The sequence below is a fragment of the Tursiops truncatus genome, chromosome 4 (genome assembly GCF_011762595.2).
Source record: "Tursiops truncatus isolate mTurTru1 chromosome 4, mTurTru1.mat.Y, whole genome shotgun sequence".
In the NCBI taxonomy this organism is placed as follows: Eukaryota; Metazoa; Chordata; class Mammalia; order Artiodactyla; family Delphinidae; genus Tursiops; species Tursiops truncatus.
The window spans coordinates 19312852-19334403 of NC_047037.1; the positions used below are offsets into that span (position 1 = coordinate 19312852).

Consider the following 21552-nt stretch of genomic DNA (forward strand, 5'->3'; position numbering starts at 1 on the left):
ATACAAGAGAAGCAAGAAGTTCAGTGTGGGAGACAGAGCCGTGTATGCACTTCCAACATGCTGACCAATGCCAGAGGCAAGCACAAGTGTTCTAGGAGCACGACAGGCAACCCGAACTGGGTCATGAGAGTTGATGAACAGAGAAGGACTTCCTCCAGGAGGTACTGCCTGAGCTGGGTCTTGAAGAATAAATAGCAGTGAGCCAAGTAAAGAGGGAAGTGCCTTCCTCCTGAGAAAAGGTGTGTAGGGCCAAAGTGGGCGAGTTTTTGGTGTTTATGGTGCTTGAAGGGTGAGAAAGAGGGTGGAGTGCAGAGGTTGGAGATTATGAAGTGCTTGGAACAGCACCCTGATCCCAACAGAAGATGCTTCTATGGTGCTTAGTGTGGCCAGGCCCACTTCTGAGCATTACCCAAATATTAGCTCATTTAGTCTTTACAACAACATTAGAAAGTAGGTGTGACTGTTATCCCCACTTTACAGAGGAGGCATTTGAGTCCCAGAGAGGTTAAGTAACTTGTATAAGGACACAGAGCTAGGGTAGAGCTGGGGTTTGAACCTCTGAAGACCATGCTCTTTCCAGACGAGGCTGCCTCTCACTAAAAAGCTTCAAGTGGAGGAATGCAGTTGTCCGGCTTTAGAGAGAGCAACTTGCCGTGCGGACTTGGCTTTGTGGGAGGCAGGGCCCTGAACACGAGACAAATTGTAATTGTCTATTGAAATTGTCCCTGTAAAAGGTAGGGCAGACGTGAATTTGGCAGGGACAGAGGAAGGAAGAGGAGAGTATGGATTTGAAAACCATTTGGGAATGAGTACAGGCAGAACTTTTGATTGATTTGATGTGGAGATAAGGGGGTATCTGACTAGATCTCAGATTCCATTCTGGCTTTAAATTTGATATGTCAACTTGGTCATTTAATTTACTGTCTTTGAACTTAAGTTATTGTTTTCAACAAGTTACATTTTGACACTGACATTGAAAGTCTGATGGAGAATTTGAAACGATGTATGTAAGGTGGCTGGCACAGTGTGTCTTGTGCATAGGAGCAGCTGAATAACTGAGAAAATGATAACTTTAGCCTACTGGATTTTAAAAGACTGACCTAACTTTAAGAGTTTTCTTTCACCATGGACCTGCTCTTGGAAAGGGTCACATCTTGATATTATCAACCAGTGCATTGCTGTTATCAGGTAACCAGTACCTTGATGTTATCATAATTTTGACAGACATTAGGCCAGTGGTACAGATCAGTGTGGGAGTGAGGAGAATGGAGCAGGCAAGGCGCCATCAGCAGGGAGGGAGAAGAGGCCGTGATAAAGGTGTCAGGAACATCTCCCTATTTCACACTTTCACCTAGAAAAAGCTGTTGTTTGCAAAGCTTTTGGGTGGGAAAACAGAAGTGGTAATTTGGGGAAAAATAAATAAAAACAAAGGGAAGTACTGGCAACTGGCTCAATTATCCAAGTAGCTCCTGTCCCTTCCCCCATCTTTTTTTTTTTTAATTAATTAATTAATTAATTTATTTATGGCTGTGTTGGGTCTTCGTTTCTGTGCGCGGACTTTCTCTAGTTGTAGCGAGCGGGGGCCACTCTTCATCGCGGTGCGCGGGCCTCTCATTGTCGCGGCCTCTCTTGTCGCGGACCACAGGCTCCAGACGCGCAGGCTCAGTAGTTGTGGCTCACGGGCCCAGTTGCTCCGCGACATGTGGGATCCTCCCAGACCAGGGCTCGAACCCGTTTCCCCTGCGTTGGCAGGCAGACTCTCAACCACTGCGCCACCAGGGAAGCCCCCCTTCCCCCATCTTTGTCTTTGGTAGCTCCGTGGGCATTGAAAATAAAAGACAAAAGAAGCAGGTTTTAGGGAACAGAAAGAAAAGATTTAAAAAACCCCTCTATTTGCTTTACCTGGTTGGTTTTGGCCAAGTCCTTTATGATGTTTGCTTGTTTTTCATCCTGGGCTTCACATGTAACACCTTCTCCCTTTAAGAATACAAAAGATGAAACATGTAAACTGTGAAGAAACGTTTCATAATCCTCTTCCCACATGGAGTCTGGAACACAGGGTGGCAAGATTCACCTGTCAAAGCGGACAGGAGCAATTGCAAGGGTGATAGCGGTCAAACCAGAGGCAGGATGAACCTCATGGTTCTTCTTTGTCTGTCCCAAGCCCCTCTGCCAGTTTTATGCCTCAGCTCTTATCTGGAGGAACAGCTCATTTCCTCTTAGGGTTCTGGTGGACAAAATGCCCCCCCCCACCACATTTTCTAGTTGGGGAGGGGAGTAGGGTGGCAACACTAATACTAAATGCCCATTTGGTGACAGGTGAATTCCATGCTACTCATATACCTTTTACAGTTGGGAATACCCATTTTACAGATGAGATGAGAGGCAAATTCCTTGTTTAGCAAATAACTTGCCCAAGGAAGCAGAGCTAGTATGATGAGATTTGAACCCAGTTCTTTGTTCTAAAATACTACTCTACCATATGCTTGAATTGAAGGATGGAAGGAATCAGTTTAAATTTGCACTTGGAACCCGAGATGAATTTGGGTATCTGGCCACAGAACCCTGATGGGTGGTCCTTAATAGCAAAACTTTTTTTTTTAACATCTTTATTGGAGTATAATTGCTTTACAATGGTGTGTTAGTTTCTGCTTTATAACAAAGTGAATCAGCTATATGTATACATATATCCCCATATGTCTTCCCTCTTGCGTCTCCCTCCCACCCCCTCCCTCTCCCACCCCTCTAAAACAGATGTTTTTGAAGCTACGTTGTAAATTGTTAAAATAAGAACTTTTGATTACAAATTATTTTGAATATACTAAAAGTACTGTAAGTAATCTGGAAAACATTGATATGTTCACTGTCTAGATTTTATACTTTTGCCATCGTTTCTCGGTACCTCTCTTGGTAAAGAAGTAAACATTACAGAAATGGCTAAATTACTCACTCCCCACTCCTTTCCCTTTTCCCTCCCTCTGTCCTCAGGGGGAACCCCTATTCGTAAAGCAACTTGCGGACATTTAGAGGGCAAGATAATATGGTTGCTCAAATGTTTGTTCATGGGCTGCTCTCTTCAGGGTCTAGATGCTGTAGGTGCCCAATAAATGCTTTTTGAAAGTTGAATTACTGAAAGTCATTTATAAGCCATTTTAAACAGTGTCTTGGGGGGAGGTCTTTAATCTTGAACAAAACTCGGTTAATTATGGATTATTTGGGAGAAGGCAACACTTTTACCCAGAATTATAGGTAACCTAATATACTGAGTGAATTTAATCAGATAACTTATTAGAATTTCCTTTAAAACTACCTCTTCATGTATAGATGGTCATACATGAAACTTCTCAGAGTCATGGTTGTATATTTTTATTATCAAAATAATGCTTTTGGGGAGATGCCCCTGTTATATGTATAGCAGCGATAGCTTCATTCCTCTCCACCTGATAGATGTGCAATGTGACGGGTCCCCCAAGAGGGTTCCCTTGCTGCAACCCTGCAGGTAAGGAAGTGGAGGGGTTTACAAATTCCTTCATGTTCTTGACATTGGACAAGCTTATCAGCACTAGAAAATCCCAAGGCAAATTCTCGCTCTGTTGATTATAAGGGGGCGCTTGGCAGGAGTACAGAGGAAAAGGAAGAACTTGACTTTGGAGTTAGACAAACGTAACCTCAGGGTGGCTCCCAGACACTAGCTACTTTACCTTGAGCAGGCTGCCTAGTCATTCCAGGCCTTGGTTTCCTCATCTGTAAAATAGGGATGAGCATGGGACTCTAACAAGTGGCTGTGAGGGCTAAATGAGATGCATATGTAAGGGACTTGGTGGATGGTAGGTACAAAAAACATGCCTGTGTCCTCTAAGCAGTTAATACAATTGTCAAGTTCTGTAAACACACTTGCTGGCCACTGTCAGGCTGCAGAACTGATGAGTATCAGCATGTATCATGTGGTAGGTTAGAGTGGTAGCTGTGTCCTGTAAGGCCAAAATCTCTCTCTGTATTTGTTTTAATGTGGACTGCTTAAAGAAAAAACAATTTTATGTTATAGTTTTGCTTTTTGGAATTTTGTTTGGATTCTAAAAGTAATAAATGCCCATTGAAAATAATTTAGCAAAATATGGAAAAGTTGAAGGAAGAAAATAGAAGTCACTCTTAATTCTAGCATTCTGATACACTTTCTATGTTAAAGCCTTTTTCTGTGTGACTACTTTTAAAACTGTATAGAGAAGGCTTGTGTGTCTGTTTTTCAGGTCAGCTAGGAAGGACACTTTTATTTGGGTAACTAAGTAAATGTCTGAAGGATCCTGGTATTTCTCAAGATAAGACTTTGATGATAAACAATCTTTGACTTCTTAATATCTGTTGCATATTGACAGTTCCTTGTTTCTGGAATAGGACATAGACATATGATGCTTTAAGACCTCCCACCCCTCCCCAATCTATTTAGCCTCTGAGAAACAGTACAATAGGTGGATTTCAAGAATATTTTGGAGCTCTTTCTCAGAACAAGTATGGTTTCTTAGCAGGCATAGTTCAGTAAAACCTTGTATTACTGAATCAAGATTTATGAAAGGTCTTGGCATATGTATGGAGTAGGACGAATAGTTGTTAGACACCATATCATTTTAGGATGGACTATGTAAGATGGTGTGATGTTTCATAGGTTAATTTAATCTCTTTAAAAATATTTAAAGTTGAATGCTTCACACGACAGTAATTTTCCATCTTTCTGGATCTTTGCACTCCTAGGATTTTTGTATGTCTAGACACAGTTAAAAATACCACTGTACTTCTTAAACTATGCTTTTCTGCATATTTTTCAAACATTATCACTATGAAAGAAATGTCCTAGAAAATGGAAGTGGAAGTTCTCTTGTGATTTACTACAATCTTTCAAATAATTCTCTATCTTCAAATCAAATATAGTAAACTTCTGGAATACCTTTAGATATAAAGGATATGTTGAAAGAAAAATGTGTTGCCTTTAGTTACGGATATTGGATTTTTTAACATTGAAATGAAACTGCCCTGGAAAATGCTGCAGAGAAACTTGTCTTTTATTAGTTGCAGGAAAGGTGGCATTTCTGGACAGAGACGTGGGTGAGTGACTCAGGCAGTGTCAGACCTGGCTAGAGGGGGAGTGACTGCCTGCTCAAATGAGATGACCTAAGAGGCTCATCAAGACCCCATTTGGCCCCCAAATCATTAACTATCATGGTTCCTCCGTCTTCCTTCTACTCCTGAAATTCTCTCTTTGTCCAGTGCATATAGGTTATCTGGCAAAGCAGGTGAACACATGAGGTGTGACTCTAGATATGTAGACCTCCCATATTCCAGACTGGAAAACCAGTCTTGCTATTTTGTAGCAACACTGTTTGAGGTAGGAAAGATCCGGGGGGCCGAGCCCCTGCTGTTTGTTAATTGCTGCTTTGGGGAGGTGAGAGTTAGGGACTGAAGGAGCCTAGAGCCAGTCCGAGGTCCTTCTCAGGGTGGGAATTAGCCGAAGAAAGGGAGAAGAGAGGTGCCCTCACAGCCAGGGGCTCCTGTGTGGGCAAGGCTTGGCAATGTCTGGCCTGGCAAGGCAGCAGAGTCTCTGGTCAGCCGGGCAGGAAGGCATAAAGTACTATATTGCAGTAGGAAGGCCTAAAGCAGAAACTTCTTTTCTCTTTTTTCTTGGTGAAGCTCAGGCAAGTGGCACTGCTAGCCTGCTAGCTGTTAACTTTCAGTTGGCAAGAGATACAGCCAAAATGTCTCCAGTGCAGGAAATCTCAGGTACATGGATTTTACTTGCTTTCCTATTTCTAATTCTTCTTAAAAATTCCTTGAAATTTTAGAAAAGCCCATGTATATTCCTAATTTCTGTTTTAAAGCACTGAACTTTGGGCCACAGCATCCCTTAGTTAGAAGTCGATGGCACCTGCTAGAGGTAGGGTAAGGGAGTGTCCTGTGGAACTGAGTTGAATGATACACCTCCAGCAACAGAATGGGAGAGAGAAACAATAATTTCGCTAAATTACATCTATTTTTAAAATTAGCATCAATACTGCTTAAGAATTTATGGGAATTTCTTTTTTGGCACTCAAGGGTCTTTTTTTTTCTGTGCCTATTTAAATGATATATTACTAAATTATTTTGAAGACGGTTGCCTGACAAATTGTAGCAGCTGCACTGCTACCATCTAGTGGACAATTAATGCAATTAATCATTCTTTGGCTTGACAGCTTCCAAACAAATCATTGTGACGTTAATGGATTCTGTTTTTGAATGGAACACTGTTATAGATAATTCAACATATTATGCTAGATATGGAATCTTCTCTTCCTTGAATCTACATGGAAAACAATGAGGTAATGTTTTGTTTTATGATTTTAAAGTAAGAAATGCCCTCAAATTATAATCTAAATACATATTATTATATTTTAAAATTTGAACTTTGCACAGTACTCTCCAACATTACTAGCACGTTCAGTTTTAATTCTGGAAAACTTCAAGTCATGTTTGACATACAAGTCCCTGGTACCTTCTTGTTTCACTTCCAGTCTGCTTTCCACACCGTAGCCTGGCTGGTGTTTAAAAAAACAAAAAACAAACTCTTATCATGTCATTTACAATTTTACATCTCCATTGGCTTCTCATTGCTCTTTTTTTATTGAATGAAAGATTCTTTAAATTCTATAGTACTTTACAGTTTTCAGAAGTTTCACACACTTGATTTCATATAATCACATAATAACCCCTTTTTCCCCCTATCCCTATATTGCCCCTTCCACATTCCCTCTCCCCACTGGTAACCACTAGTTTGTTCTCTATATCTGTGAATCTGCCTACTTTTTTTTTTTATTCACTAGTTTGTTGTAGTTTTTAGATTCCATATATAATGATATTGTACAGTATTTGTCTTTCTCTGTCTGACTTATTTCACTCAGCATAATGCCCTCTAAGTCCATCCATGTTGCTGCAAATGGCAAAATTTCATTCTTTTTTATGAATGAGTAGTATTCCATTGTATCTATGTACCACATCTTCTTCATCCATTCATCTGTTGATGGACACATGTTGCTTCCATATATTGGCAATTGTAAATAATGCTGCTGTGAACATTGGGGTGCATGTATCATTTCAAATTAGTGTTTAGGGCTTCCCTGGTGGCGCAGTGGTTGCGAATCCTCCTGCCGATGCAGGGGACATGGGTTCATGCCCCGGTCTGGGAAGATCTCACATGCTGCGGAGTGGCTGGGCCCGTGAGCCACGGCCGCTGGGCCTGCGCGTCCAGAGCCTGTGCTCCGCAGCGGGAGAGGCCACAGCAGTGAGAGGCCCGCGTACCACAAAAAAAAAGAAAAAAAAAAATTAGTGTTTATATTTTTTTGGATGTATACCCAGGAGTGGAATTGCTGGGTCATATGGTAGTTCCACTTTTAGTTTTTTGATAAACTTCCATACTGTTTTCCACAGTGGCTGCACCAATTTACATTCCCACCAACAGTGTAGGAGGGTTCCCTTTTCTCCACACCCTCACCAGCACTTGTTATTTGTGTTCTTTTTGATGATAGCCATTCTGACAAAGTGTGAGGTGATATCTCGTTGTTATTTTGATTTGCATTTCCCTGATGATTAGTGATGTAGAGCATCTTTTCATGTGCCTGTTGGCCATCTGCATTTTTCCTTTGGGAAAATGTCTATTCAGTTCTTCTGCCCATTTTTTAATCCGGTTGTTTATTTTTTTGATGTTGAGTTGTATGAGCTGTTTATGTAAGTCGGGTATTAACCCCTCATCAGTCAAATCATTTGCAAATATCTTCTCCCATTCAGTAGGTTGCCTTTTTGTTTTGTCAATGGTTTTCTTTGCTGTGCAAAAGCTTTTAAATTTAATTAGGTCCCATTTGTTTATTTTTGCTTTGGTTTCCTTTACTTATTAATCTATGACAAAAGAGGCAAGAATATACAATGGAGAAAAGACAGTCTCTTCAGTAAGTGGTGCTGGGAAAACTGGACAGCCACTTGTAAAAGAATGAAAGTAGAACATTCTCTAATACCATACACAAAAATAAACTCGAAATGGCTTAAAGACCTAAATGTAAGACCGGATACTATAAAACTCCTAGAGGAAACCATAGGCAGGACACTCTGTGACACAAATCGCAGCAATATTTTTTTGGATCCGTCTCCTAAGGCTTCTCATTGTTCTTAGATCAGTTCTTCCAAATCCTTAACATGACCTCTAACCCTGCCTGATATGATCCCCAACTCCCTCCTCGGCCCTTTCACATGCCCGTGTTCCCTCAGTTCTCTGAGTTCCACCCTCTCTTGCTTTCTTCTTACAGCTTCTGCATAGTTACAGGGCCTGGAAGGGGTGCTCCCTTCTTCGAGCTAACTGGGAATCATTCTTCAGGCTTTAGCACTTCCTGAGAAGAGCTTCCTCCTCTACGTCAGATAGGTAATATAAATTAAATCACTAATTATTACATAATTAGTTAAATAATTATTTGTTTCATGTCCATCTTCTCAAGTGGCTTATACAACCATTGAGGGCAGAAATGTTTTCTTTCTTTTTCATTGCTCTGTCCTCAATTGCTTAGCAAAGTGCTTGGCATGTGGTACACAGCTCAGAAAATAACTTGAGTGAGCCGAGATGAAAGCTAAACCATGATTGGATCGTTTCACCTATACCACATTTTACAGTCCTGGATTTCCCCTTACGTGTCTTCTTCCTCATCAGCACCTCACTATAACCTGTGCATGTCTGCAGTCTGCCAGGGTTGGCAACACTCCAAGGACTTTAACTCCCGTATGGCTGACCTACATCATTGGTTGTACATGGCTTGCCTTAGTCATTCGTTCACATCTTTTTTCCCCCAAAGAAGTAGACAGTCTGTCAGGTTTTTCAGTTGTAATGGTTCATTTTTATTATGATCAATATTAAAGACCCAGGTAGTTTAATAGACCCAGAATCTTAAAAGAAAGAGGAGGATCTGGAAAACATCTAGGCAAACAAAAGTCAGAATTCAGGATAGAAAAGAAACAAAGAGTGCACATTTAGAGATAAGGCTGTTAGTGCTGTGGGCTAGTACAGATGTTTCAGGACATAGCCGGTAATGTATTTGATCGCCAGCATTGTCTCCTCACAGGTTGGCCGAATCTGGGATTCAGGGAGGGCAAAGCCATATCTGCCTTTATCCCGGAGTTCAAAGGTGAAGGAATATTTGATTCCTTGGTCGTAAGCCCAGTCATCAGAGCCCCCAGCAGCAGGATCTGAAATGAGCAAACAGGAGAAAGAAAAATTTTAAATCTAGGAAGGAGATTTTAAAAACCCCACCAGCTTTCTTTTATAATTACAAATGTTTTACTGCACAAAACAGTATAGGTAGGCGAATTTTCTAGTAAACTGGATCACAAAAGCTATGGGGGCTGTTTTAAAAATTTGTCCCGTCTTACCTCTAAGTCTACTTAGTGGGAGTGATGTGTTTAATACCCCAGGAAGTATGTAATTTGTAATATATAAACTTCTCAGAGTGCTTGTATGCTGAGGTAAACTGTGCTATGTAGTGTGTAATCTGTTTACAAAATATATACAGTTTCTGGGAAAAGGATGTGTATCTCCTAGAAAAATAAGGAAAACTGCATGATGACTGGTAAGAGGAGAGGACTCCAAACCCTGCTGAAACTGCTGAGTGATGAAACTGGAGCAGCTGAGGGCAGGGCTGTGCCTTCATTTTTGTTTCTTCAGGGTCTAGCATATGGCCTGGCACAGATTAGGCATTCCTTCAGTTATTCATTTGGTGACAGTTATGATGTCATTCATTTATTCAATCACTCATTTGTTCATTCATTCATTCAGTCAACAATTGTACAGCTCTCACTTAGTAGTAGGCCATGTGCTCGATCAGCTCTGGAGATGCTAGGACAAAGGAAAGACATGGCCCCTGCCCTCCAGGGGCTTACACTGTAATGGAAAGAGAAACCTCATTGAACTTGCCTGAAGAAAACCTACAAGAAGTTCACCATATGTGAATAGGTGCAATGTCACTGTGGGTTATTTCTGATAGAACCCCCTTAAGAAAATAGTATACCCCATCTGATACAGAGAAGTTTAATAAAGGACAAGAATACAGGAAACTGTATTCTACATGAAGCTTTTAGAAAGCCCTCAGGATTGGAGCCTCTCCAACTGCATTGAAGCCCCCTTGATGATGGGACTGGCCTTTTTTCCTTGTATTTCTGGTCCTTTAAGACCTGGGGCAGAAAGAAATCGTGCAAAGGCAAATATATGTAGAAATTGAAAATGGGGCCTGCAGAATGCGCCTTCCCAGCAAATCCGAACTGCAGCCCCAAGGCTCTGGGGTCTAGCTTCTATCTCACGCTTTTGCCACTTGCTTGCATCCCTTGCAAATAGCTTGAGCTGAAGTAGCCTTTCGAAACTGCCATCTGTTTAGCCAGGAAAACCTTCCCTCTACTGCTTTCCTCCAGCAATTGTCCTTCCAGATAAAGCTTCTGTGTCATCATCCTGGGAACTTATTCCTGATACTGTGGAGTGGGGTGGTTAGTCTTTGGGCGTGCTCTTTTCTTAGACATCCTTCTGTCGCAGCACTTAGCTCCTGTATGACAATTAATGTTTACTCTTCCCGCTTCCCTGCTGTGGGTTCTTGGAAGATTACTCCAGCCCTCCTCCTTCCTTCCCCCTTCCCTCTTGCCTTCTCTCCATCCTTCTTTCCTTTCTCTCCTAGCATCTGTTGAGGGCCTGGCAAGTGGTAGACGCTCAATAGATGTTTACGGAGAGCAAATGTTTCCGTGGGCTGAAAGGGATATTTCTCCCCCTTTTTTCTGAACAGGAAACTGATTACATATTTTTTTAAAAAATTCACTGTCAGGCAAAAGTCACATGCTTTAAATGATAGAAAGGAAAGACGCTGGGAACCATTTGTTGCCTTTGAAGCACGTGGGTTCTTTGCACAGTTCTGACGCCAAGACTTACAGATTGTTGAAGCTCCTGGGCCATATTTGTACTTGGTCCTGTACAGTGTGGCAAGTTCTTCCATGGCACCTTTAGCCATGCTATTCTGCAAAAGAGCCAGCAGTAAGTGAGTGAAGAAATAAAAGCACACACCGACAAAAAACCAAACATCTGTACATTATTTTTAAGACGTTGAAGACATGTAAGTCACAGTTCGGGTTAGTGTTTTAAACTTATTCAGTGCGCATCCCCATTTTCCAGCGAACTTTGTCATATGATCCAAGTGATAACTTGTGGAAGGATGTCTTCCCTAATGCCCTCCTCAAGCACTCACTCTGAGCTTCTCTTTGTCACACACAGAGTTGTGTCATATTGTGTCAATACCATTAGCTGCCCTCTGAGTTCTCAGTGACTTTTTCTGTCCTTTATCTCCGTGTCCCCAGGGCCTAGCCCAGGGTTCTTTACTTAGTGTTTACTCAGTAAATGTTTGTTGAAGCTCTGAGATGGTTAGCACTCTTCTTACCCTATTATTTGAGAATTAGGTCCTTACATTTATTTTAAATGATCGTTGCAGTAAAATCTGGGTCCTAGCTGTAAACTCTGTTGTATTCAGAGTTTATTCTTTTACTTTGTTTTCTTTTTTATTTACATAGAATTTAGTTGCTCTTTTTTTTTCCCTGGAATTCTTATTTAGGCTTGTTAAACATTTTTTTTTAAACCTTAGTTCAGGCTGGAGAAATGAGGCTATAGTGATTTGTAACTGTCCCAGATACCACATTTATTGACATAGTAAAATGTCACTGTGTATGAAGAATTAGGTTATATCTAAGGATTAGTCTGGCAAATCTATCTTGTCTCTGGAGCTTGTGAGAGAAAAGCAGGAGGCAAGGAGGTCTTTGTGGTTGTGCAAAGAGATTGTCTACCTATTAGAGGCAAACAAAAATCAAAAACGTACAAAATAATTCCAAACAAAACAATGCAAAAACCACCTGGAAATAGGGCAGGTTATAAAGTGAAGATTAAGTCATGGCAGGGTTATGTGAGTTGGGGTAGGAGTGTTAAAAACCACTCAAAAGAATGATTGGATAGTCGGTGCAACCTTCAGTGATAGTGTAAAAATGTTTAAGAATGGACAGTTCCAAGGAAGAGTGGTAGTTCCAGCATGGAAGATTTTTTAGACCGAAAAATGAGAGAACATTTATTTTATTTCAAAAGGCAGAACATTTGAATTCCAGAATTAAAAAAAGTAGCAAGTATTAACTTATGTTTTTTTTTTTTTTTTTTTAAGAAGCAGCATCACCTTCTCATCAGACCCACTGCCCTCCCGCCCCTACACCCAGCCCCTCAGGGAGAAGGGCTGTGCACTCAGCTCCTCCCTGCACAGTAAACTCTCCAGTGTCCACTGACAAATTGTCTATTTAACTGAATCACTTTGAAAGCAAGCTTTACTTTTCTGTCTGGAGAACACAGATTTGTGAATCTGATTGTTACTACAGGAGAATTAGCCATAACTCATTCTGGCTATGAAACTAGCTATATTTCTTACTTTGGCATCATAATTGTCTTGTACATATGCCTGGAAAACTGTTGAAGTTGGTGATGACATCAGAATATTTCTGTTTCTACAAAATAGCAGCTTCCCTTAATCCTTGTTCTAATATTAAAACCAGTTCAGTCAAGTCTTAAGTCAAATTGATGAGGGCATGGCTGTAAGACTTCAAGAATTTCAGCTCCCAAAGCATCAATGCTTCATCGAAACAAGTGGTAAATTTGGAAATTTAAAAGGAATTATAAAACTTAAATCATGACTTTCTGGTCTGAAATGATGCAATCAGTTTCTTGGAACTAACTTATTATTCTTAGAGTTTTGGGACAGTAATTTGAACATTTTAGGGTTTCATTTCCCTTTTTCCCAAACTGGTAAACTAATATGTACTTTGTCATACTGTATGGAATCTTTACTGTTGTGATCTAAAGGTATTGTTTCTGTTGTTTAATCTTATTCTAACCAACATACTAGAGTTAGGTCTTCTCTCCATCCTTTAGTATAAGGCCTGTTGCCAGTTGAAATCAGAAATAATGTGTAAACATTGCACAATGCTCAGAATACATTTAAAACCATCTTTTAGAGATGTGAAACATGGTGAGGTACTTGTTCTTTTGGTAGGCAAACAACATGTTTCCTACTGTTCTACAATTTCTTTAACTTGCGATTCATCCAAGGAAATTTCTAGTTACTTATTTTTCTGTAAGGCAGAACCTCTAATCCTAAAGAACTCTTATTCCTTCCCTAGCTACCTTCCTCAGGCTTTTCTTCTGTTCTGCTTTTTTTCCCCCTTAAACCTTGAATTCTTACTTTTAGTTAGTAGAAATAAGATTCTAATAAATTCCAGGCATGTAATGTACAGCAGGGGTCCCCAACCCCTGGGCCGTGGACCAGTACTAGTCCGTGGCCTGTTAGGAGCCGGGCCGCACAGCAGGAGGTGAGTGGTGGGTGAGTGAGCGAAGCTCTGTCGGCCGCCCCCCCATCGCTCGTATTACTGCCTGAACCATCCCCCTGCCCCACCCCCGGTCCTTGGAAAAATTGTCTTCCATGAAACCGGTCCCTGGTGCCAAAAAGGTTGGGGACCGATGCTGTATAGCACTGTGACTATAGTTAACAATACTGCGTCGTATACTTAAAGATGCTGATGAGAATAAAGCTTTAATGTTCTCACCGTAACAACAAAATGACAATTACGTGAGGTAGAGGGTGTGTAAACTGATGTGGTAAACATTTTACGGTATATACGTGTATCAGATCATCACATTGTGCACCTTAAATTTACACAGTGTTATATGTCAATTACATACCAGTAAAGCTGTAAAAAAAGGAAATTCTTCAGGATTAGTTCCAAATGTGAGAAATTATGATGACTATAGACAATTTAAGACAAGATCATTGTCTTTATCTCTTGACCTCCTGTGTGTCAGATGACCTTCAAGTCTCTCAATATTTTTATTGGTGTAACATAAGAATTGAGTTATCTGGCAAAATTGAAGGGGCTTACTTGTGATCTGTTATTGCTTCTGATTTATCAACTTATCCATTTAGTCATAACTACCCTTAGGGCCACACAAAAATGTTTAGTTTGCCTTTCCTTAGAGCAATAACCAAGTGCTTCCTAAGCCTTCAGAGGCATCTTTTGGAAACAGTTGCTCTGCCTGTGATGCTGAGGCAATATCTAAGATTGATGTTAACTTAAAATGGCTGTTATTTTGTTCCTGTCACGGGTACCCACTGAAGGAACATCTAGTCTGTGTCTCAGCCTTGGTTCTCCTTGTCCTAAGTTGCTCTCTCATCTTGATGTCTACCTCATCACTTGTCCTCTGACCATCACCTCATCATCACATCCTTCAATGGCTCTCTCACCTTCTGTTGAAGTCTGGCTTCCTTTCTTGACATAAAGAGCCTTTGTGAGCTTGTCCCTCTCTTCTCTCTCAGGCTGCATCACTTGCCGTGCATCCCCATGTTCCTTCCGAGCCAGGTTTCCCTGAACTACTTTCCGTACCCTTCCCCCGCCTCTCCTTACCTCCATGACATTGGGTGTCATTCTCGCTTTGTAGGAAATCTCTTTCCCTCTTTGTTCACAAGGAGGCTTGCTATTGTTCTTCCAAATTCAGTCTAAATGTCATCTTCTTTGCAAAGCTGCCCCCAACTCTCTTAGGGAGCAATGAGCACCCCTTCTTTGTGAGGGCTCACATGTCTCTATCAGAGTTCCTATCACTGTGCTGTGATCATTTGTTTTTGCATCTGTTTGTCCCCTAGGTGAGCTTTTTGTGGGGGGGGGAGGATTCTTGGCTATTCATCTTGTATCCTCAGCGGATTGCATTAACACCTAGCACATTGTGGGTTGGTTGATTTAGTCTCTTCCTAGGGCTTCAGGTGAGCCTGATTTGGATGGGGGTGCAGAGTGCTGAGCTCTACAAAGGCTGGACTGTGACCCCCCTGAGTGGAGATTGAGGATGCTTGTGGGGAGAGTGGTGGTACCACGCAGTGATGGTTGATGGGTTACCACATTTAGACATTGACCTCTGCTGGGCACTTAACTTATTTCCTTTGATTAAAAAAAAAGTGAAGTCTGTAGACCCTTTCTCTCAGCCCCTCTGAGGCCAAGGGACAAAAAAGTCAGAGCAGACGTTAATCAACCAAAATATCATATTTTAAGTTCCAAGTATTGTAACAAAAATCCCTGGAATCAGTGTGGGTCTTTTCTTTTTTCTTTAAGAGTTCAAATACTTTTACAAATGTTGCTCATTTATCTTCCTAACATTATCTGTCCACATTCATCAACACAGAATTTTCTAGCAGAATGGAATGCCATGGGGGCAGCACGCTTGGTGGGAATGTTCCAACCAAGCTGGGTGACTGACCCCTGCCAGAAATGGTAGAGAGAGGGGTGATTCCTGAATTTGCTAAAATATTAGAGAGGTAACTCCTTTTCCTTGTATGTTTCTGTGAAAAGGGACTAAGACAGCTGACAAAAGACTGGCAGAAACAATAGTACATCAGAGAGCATGATCCATGTCTTGAAACTCTAATTAATGACATTTTCTATATAACCTGTCATTTGAGGGAGATCTTACATCCTTGCTCAGTGGGTTCAAAATAAGAACTAACATTTACATAAAACCTTAGACTTTGACAAAGAGCTCTTGATAAGAGCTAGATATTTTTATCCCCATTTTACAGATAAAAGAACTGAAACTCAGAGAGGATAAAAGAACTTGCCCAAGGGCATGCAGCCCCATAAGTGGCTGACTTGAGCTAGGTTCTTCTTGCTTTAAATCCTGTGCTCTTTTTCACTTCTCCTTGTGGCCTTGGAATACTTCAAAAGAAGTGTTGCTAGAGCTGGTTTTACCAGTTGTAAAGAACAGAAGGAAGCTAAATATAAATCAGCCTCAGAGAAAACTTTGCTTTCAGTCAAGGCCAAACATGGCCAGCCTTTATTAATCCTTAGATATGAGTTTCCTACCACGTCTTATGCATGTTCTCTTTTGTCACCTGTTTTCTTAAAAAGAGGCCTTGGTCATAGAGCAAAAGACAGAGAGAGTCTAAAATGTCACATCTAACTCAAAGCCCAAGAGACAAAGGACCAACTAGTGTAACGTTTCCCCAGGCTCTGAGCTCCAGGGGGCTGGTGAGATGAATAAGGCGAGGGTGTTCTTTTCCACTGACCTGCATTCCTAAGGAACATGTGATCAGGAAGCCCCATCTCGTGACTGTGCTCATGGTCGTCATTGCAACCTCTACGTACACCGCCAAGTGTCATGACAGTGGGGTCTCGCCTCTTCTAATCTTCCACTGGTCCATCATTACCGTACAAGAAAACGAAAGCCCCAAACTGACGGTGGGGTATATACCAATTCAAAGGGAATTTTCTTCAGAACTTTGCTTCTAACTTGAAGTTCTGAGTTATAACCATCCCTCTGGGTGAATACGTGTGATAATGGAAGCGTCAAAATGATCTTTAGCAGCAGTTTCCTTCCTTCTGTCCTGTGATAATGGGTAGCTTACACCAAGGGACCAATGAGGAATTGAACTTTTATAAGTTTGGTGCAAAAGGAGAAGCCTCCAAGGCCTACTGAGGCAGGGACTGAGGAGAAAGCCTTTGAAACAAATATTTTTCTGAGAAAAAGGAGGAGAGTAAACAAGTGCAGGCTCTGGTTGCAAAGCCTTGAGATGAAGAAAAGGCAAGGAGTGTGGGAAGGCCTGCTTTAGAGAGCAGGGCCTGTCTGTTCTGGCAGACTCCATGGGGAGCGGGGCAATGCTTTCACTGATGGAAACCAAATTCTTTCTTTGCCTGATCTGAATACATATTTTTAAGCTCTTTAAAATTCAGGTAAAATGTGAAGCATGAGTCAGCTGAAGTTGCAAAGTCCAGAATTCCCCCCCCCCCCCCCCCCCCCCCCCCCCCCCGCCGTGGCGGTGGTGCTTCTTCCAAATAAATGTTAAAAAATAAATGCCGTATGATGGGAATGTAGTCTCCCACACTTGAGATTTGCAGAAAATTGTAAGCTCTTTGTGAGGAGGTGTAGGATCCTGAAAGCCAGGGACCTTTGGCCAGGAATGAGACTTTTCTTACCTTTGCTTAAAGCAGGGTTTCTCCACCTTGGCACTTGTGACCCGTGGGCTGGATAATCCTTTGCTGTGGAGGCTTGTCCTGAGCTTTGTAGGGTGTTTATCAGTCTCCCCTGGCCTCCACCCAAGGCATGCCGGGAGCATTCCCACAGTGACAACAATCAAAAAGGCCCCCCACCCCCACCCCCGCCAGATGTCCTCTGGGGGAAGGGAAGGAGGCAAAATTAGCTTAAAGGAAAGTCAGATAAAAGATGTAATTATGTTAAAGAAGAAAGTATTTTAGAGAGAAAAACTGAAAAAGAAGACGGCTGGTTTTAAAGGTGCTCTGAATCTGCTGACGATAGTACAAGTGTCTCCGAAGCGCCGCTGCTAGGTCACACCTGCCAAAATCACACTTTACCTGCAGGGTTGCCAGATTTAGCCAAAAATACAGGATACCCGGTTAAATTTAAATTTCAGGTAAACAATGAATGCTTTTCCGGTATAAGTCTGTCCCATGCGATATTTGTAGCATACTTAAACACTAAAAATTATTTGTTGTTTATCTGAAATCAGATCTAACTGGGAGTTCTGTATTTGACGTGGCCATTCTGTTTACCAGGTTACTGGCTCCAGGGCCCGCTGTGACACAGGAGTCATCCTGACATTAAAGTCCCTCGGTAACCTGGTTACCTCACTCCCACTCTTCCTTCGAGAGAACATTCACAACAGGCTGACCCCCTCTGCTCCCTTCCTCATGGCAGGAGCCAGGGTTTATGCTGAGCACTTAATAGGTGCTCAGTGGAATTTCTGGTAATTGCCTGATGAGTCATGTACTGACCAGGCCCTGCAGGAGAATTTTAACAGGCCAGAAAGCCACTTAAAATGTATAATGGTAAATCAGCACCCGGTCTCTCTAATCAAAGAAATTCTGCAGTTGTCATTTAAAATTTCTTTGGTCTTATAAGTGAGATTAGAAATTCTGAGAAAATTCCTAAAGCAAATGTTCTGTGCCTCCAGTCCTGCCTAAGCTGCTGGCAGCCTGCCTGACACAGGGACTGTGACCCGGTTGCTCTTGTTATTAGGCAAGGACGTGGTGACAGCAGTGATGGAGTGTGCGCATGACCCTGCAATTGTCCACCTCCTAATCACAATATTTCTTCCCCCCTGATTTTTGTGTTTATCTCTAATCATAGTCCCGGCTTATGCTCACGTGCTTGGGTGGAGCAATGGGTTTCTGTTTTGGCGGCTCACTAACTAAAGCTTTAATTAAGAGGTAGTGAGGTGTCTCTGGACTAGAAGGTGTTAGATTTTAGAAATGGATTTCTATCTTTTGGTCAAGTTTAATAATTTTTCAGAAATATTTACACTGTCATATTTCTCCTGGTTAATGTACGTATACTCATGCAAGTACTGGCCAGAATCATGAAGACTGGGCCCTGAGAAGTCAGGGATCTTACTTGACCAGTGTAAATCCTTAGCAATGTCCGGGGTCAGAGGTAATAATGATATATTTGCGGGATAAAAGACTTTATTTAATGAATGGTCTTTTGCAAACCGGCTGCATGGAGCACCACCATAGAACACGGCCACACAAATATGTGTTGGAAGTTGAGGCAGCTTAAGAAATTCTTCAGCATCCACTAGCTCCATGCCCAGGGCTGCCTCTACTACTGGTGTTGGCTTAACCGAGCCTTCATTGTCTAAGCTAGAAAATGAGAAAGCAGAACCAGAGAAATTCCAGGATTTCCACCTGTGAAATCCTGTGCTTCTAATGTAGAAATGTAATGATAGACGCGTGCCCTGGATCGGCATATTTGTGTGGTATACATCAGCTTTCCATTTGGTCAGTCTGGGAAACGGGTGAAGATACTTAGTTGATTGGTATTATTCTGGGTTTCTGCTTTTGAATTTAGTAGTAGTGTTATAGTAATAATTATTATTAACAGAGCCATGTGTGCCTCTTTGGGGGGAAGGTAGACCAAAGATTGGGAGCTTTTCCATGCTCAATAAATGCAAAGATATGGATAGGTTTGGGAGCCTTTTCAATTATGTCTCCTAGTTTTTATTTCCTCTGATGATGAAGAGGTCATTATAACTCAATATTTCATTACCCTTTAGAATTTTGGAAATGTAAAGATATTCTTTTTCTGGATCTTAAAACTTCCTTTGAAGATAGTGATAGCTTTATACTGAAGTCAACGCTGAGGGACTGGACGTTTATGAAGTCATTGGAAGCTCACAGTGCATTTTGTATTCTTTCTTTAAATAATATATGTGTGTAAAAACAGTTTGCAGTCAGGAAAGCATTATGCATGTAAGACACTCTTATGTTTCCTCAAACTTTTTTTACTCATCTGCTGAAGATGTATTTTTTGGTAGCCTTTGTAATCCAGGCTATTACTTCTGTACTTTTACTTCATTGGTCTTTTGCATTCCCATCTCTGCCTTTCTTCCCTCTGAAGGTTGTCTCCTGATATAAGTAATTGTCAGGTAATCTACATGTAAGATCTTTCAGAAATGAAGCCGTACACATTTTCATCACGACTCAAATGTCAAAGGATTGGTACTTACGGTATGTTCTAAATTTGAACTGAGAGAGTGCTAATGTTTCTATACAGAATAATTCCCTTCCAATTATTTCACTGAAGCATTTTTTTAGCTACAAATATGATCTTATATACATGCATATATATATGCTAAAATCTGTATAAGACAAAGTCTGCTTTGTAGTCCTGTAAGAAAATTCTGAGTTATCTATAATGTGGTATGGTGCCAATAATTCATCTTATTAGTCTTTTACTATCTTTTGTTTTCTACAGTGGGGTCACATTTTTCTAGTTGAGAATTAATATGGAGGCACTAGATTTGGGTGGAACATTCATCTTTCTAGGTCAAGACTTTTAGTTTTTTAAAGTGATATCCTCATTACAAATAAAAACCATGGAAAAGCCAATATCTTTCTTCTTGGGAGACTCAAATTCTCTTTTGGCTATACATGTATTTGTGATAACACTATAGTTATGAGTTGTTCTAGCAAAATGTTCTTAGGAAGTCAGTGAATTGGATTTATACAAACTAAGAAAAAGACTGAAAGGATTTCTAGTTAACTATTCAAATGATTTAAATTGTTTTGGGGTGTCAAACTAAATTCAGATCTCAAATGAATCAAATAATCAAATAATATGCATCTTAGATTTTACTGATGGCATTTAAATATCTCTTTTAAGATACTAGTCAAAATTTTAATCACAGAAAAGATTATTGGAAATTAAAGTAACTTTTAAATCAATGTGTGTGATATAAGTGCAAAGAATTTTTGTATTTTATTCACCTATCTTATGCTCTAGAAAACATAAGAAGTAACATGTCCTTTTCCTTGAATTTATTAGATTTGTGGGTATAAATTTAAACAAGGTAAGATTATTTTGTGGTTTATGCTTGTTTGAGAATTGATTATGAATATTTTACTTTGATATAGTTCTGTTTCACTTCTTTGTTAATTAGAATTTAAAAACAATTTTGGAGGATGGAATTTCTAATATGTATATATATATATTTTACTATTACCTCTCTTTCCTTGATTTTAAATGAAGAAGTGATTCTTAGAGGAAAGTATCAGTGGATCACATTCTCTGGAATGGTTTCACACCATTTGGGGCACATATTGAATTGGCCCACTAAACTCACTTTGAGTCTTGGGTCTTTTCCTGGAGAAACCACAGGAAGTAGCAAGAATTATTCATGAGATTCTAAAGGTAGAACTTACTTGATTCTTTTTTTTCAAGGAAAGTTTGTAGACTTCTAGAGCAGTCAGATACTACGTTATTGTATGGAGCCAGTGGGGCAACAAAGTTTTCAACGCTAAAAGGGCTTAAACTTATTCCCCAAGTAAGAAAAAGTATTGAAACTTTGTGCAGCAGCTCAATTCCAAAGAACACTTTAAGCTTTTCTGTTAGCATTAGTCTTTTAGTGTTTATGTTTAAAACTAGTTATTAAGCAAATTGGATATATTGGTTGTTACATTTAATATGGTTTATAATTTTAGTTTTAATATTTTACTTACTAACTCATTCGTGCTTAGTTTGTATGGCTTTGTCTTTTTCTCTTTTGATGTGGTACAGCTTAAGCATATTCACATGAGTTAAGCAAACAACATACCCCCACCTCCTCTCCTCTGGTGGCCCTGGAAATCAAGGACTGAAATGAGGAACTGACCACACCCATCTCTGGGACAGCAGGCCTGTGAGCGCCCACTGCTGGGAACACTTACAGACTGAGCCTAATTGGAAAACTGAAATACTGAATGGTTCCAACTAATGATGTCCTCTTTTGTTTTTTGGCTACAGATAGGGAAAATGGGAAGATTTTCCTGAAATGAAATGAAATGAAAAATAGCATTTTTTTTTTTTTAAAGAACAGGACCTGGCTAACTATTAGCTATCAGTTTTCTAAGAAGCTGAGTTATTTTTCCATTTTGCTCTTCACAAAATATTTACAGCATTAC

The 21552-nt window shown here is 40.5% G+C and overlaps 2 protein-coding genes across 2 annotated transcripts in view; both read right to left on the minus strand.

The window, feature by feature from the left end:
- CPA3 (carboxypeptidase A3) overlaps positions 1-2141 on the minus strand; it is a 30161-nt gene extending 28020 nt beyond the window's left edge. The window contains 4 exon segments of the mRNA XM_019934128.2: positions 1903-1952; positions 1955-1977; positions 2075-2123; positions 2126-2141. Of these exon segments, the coding sequence (XP_019789687.2) occupies positions 1903-1952; positions 1955-1977; positions 2075-2123; positions 2126-2141 (138 nt within the window).
- Positions 2142-9058: 6917 nt separating this feature from the next.
- Positions 9059-21552, minus strand: part of CPB1 (carboxypeptidase B1) — a 39663-nt gene continuing 27169 nt past the window's right edge. Inside the window, exons 10-11 of the mRNA XM_019934127.3 lie at positions 10967-11051; positions 9059-9246 (exon numbers count right to left, since the gene is read on the minus strand). Coding sequence (XP_019789686.2) covers positions 9059-9246; positions 10967-11051 — 273 coding nt within the window. The remainder of the gene's footprint in view (positions 9247-10966; positions 11052-21552) is intronic.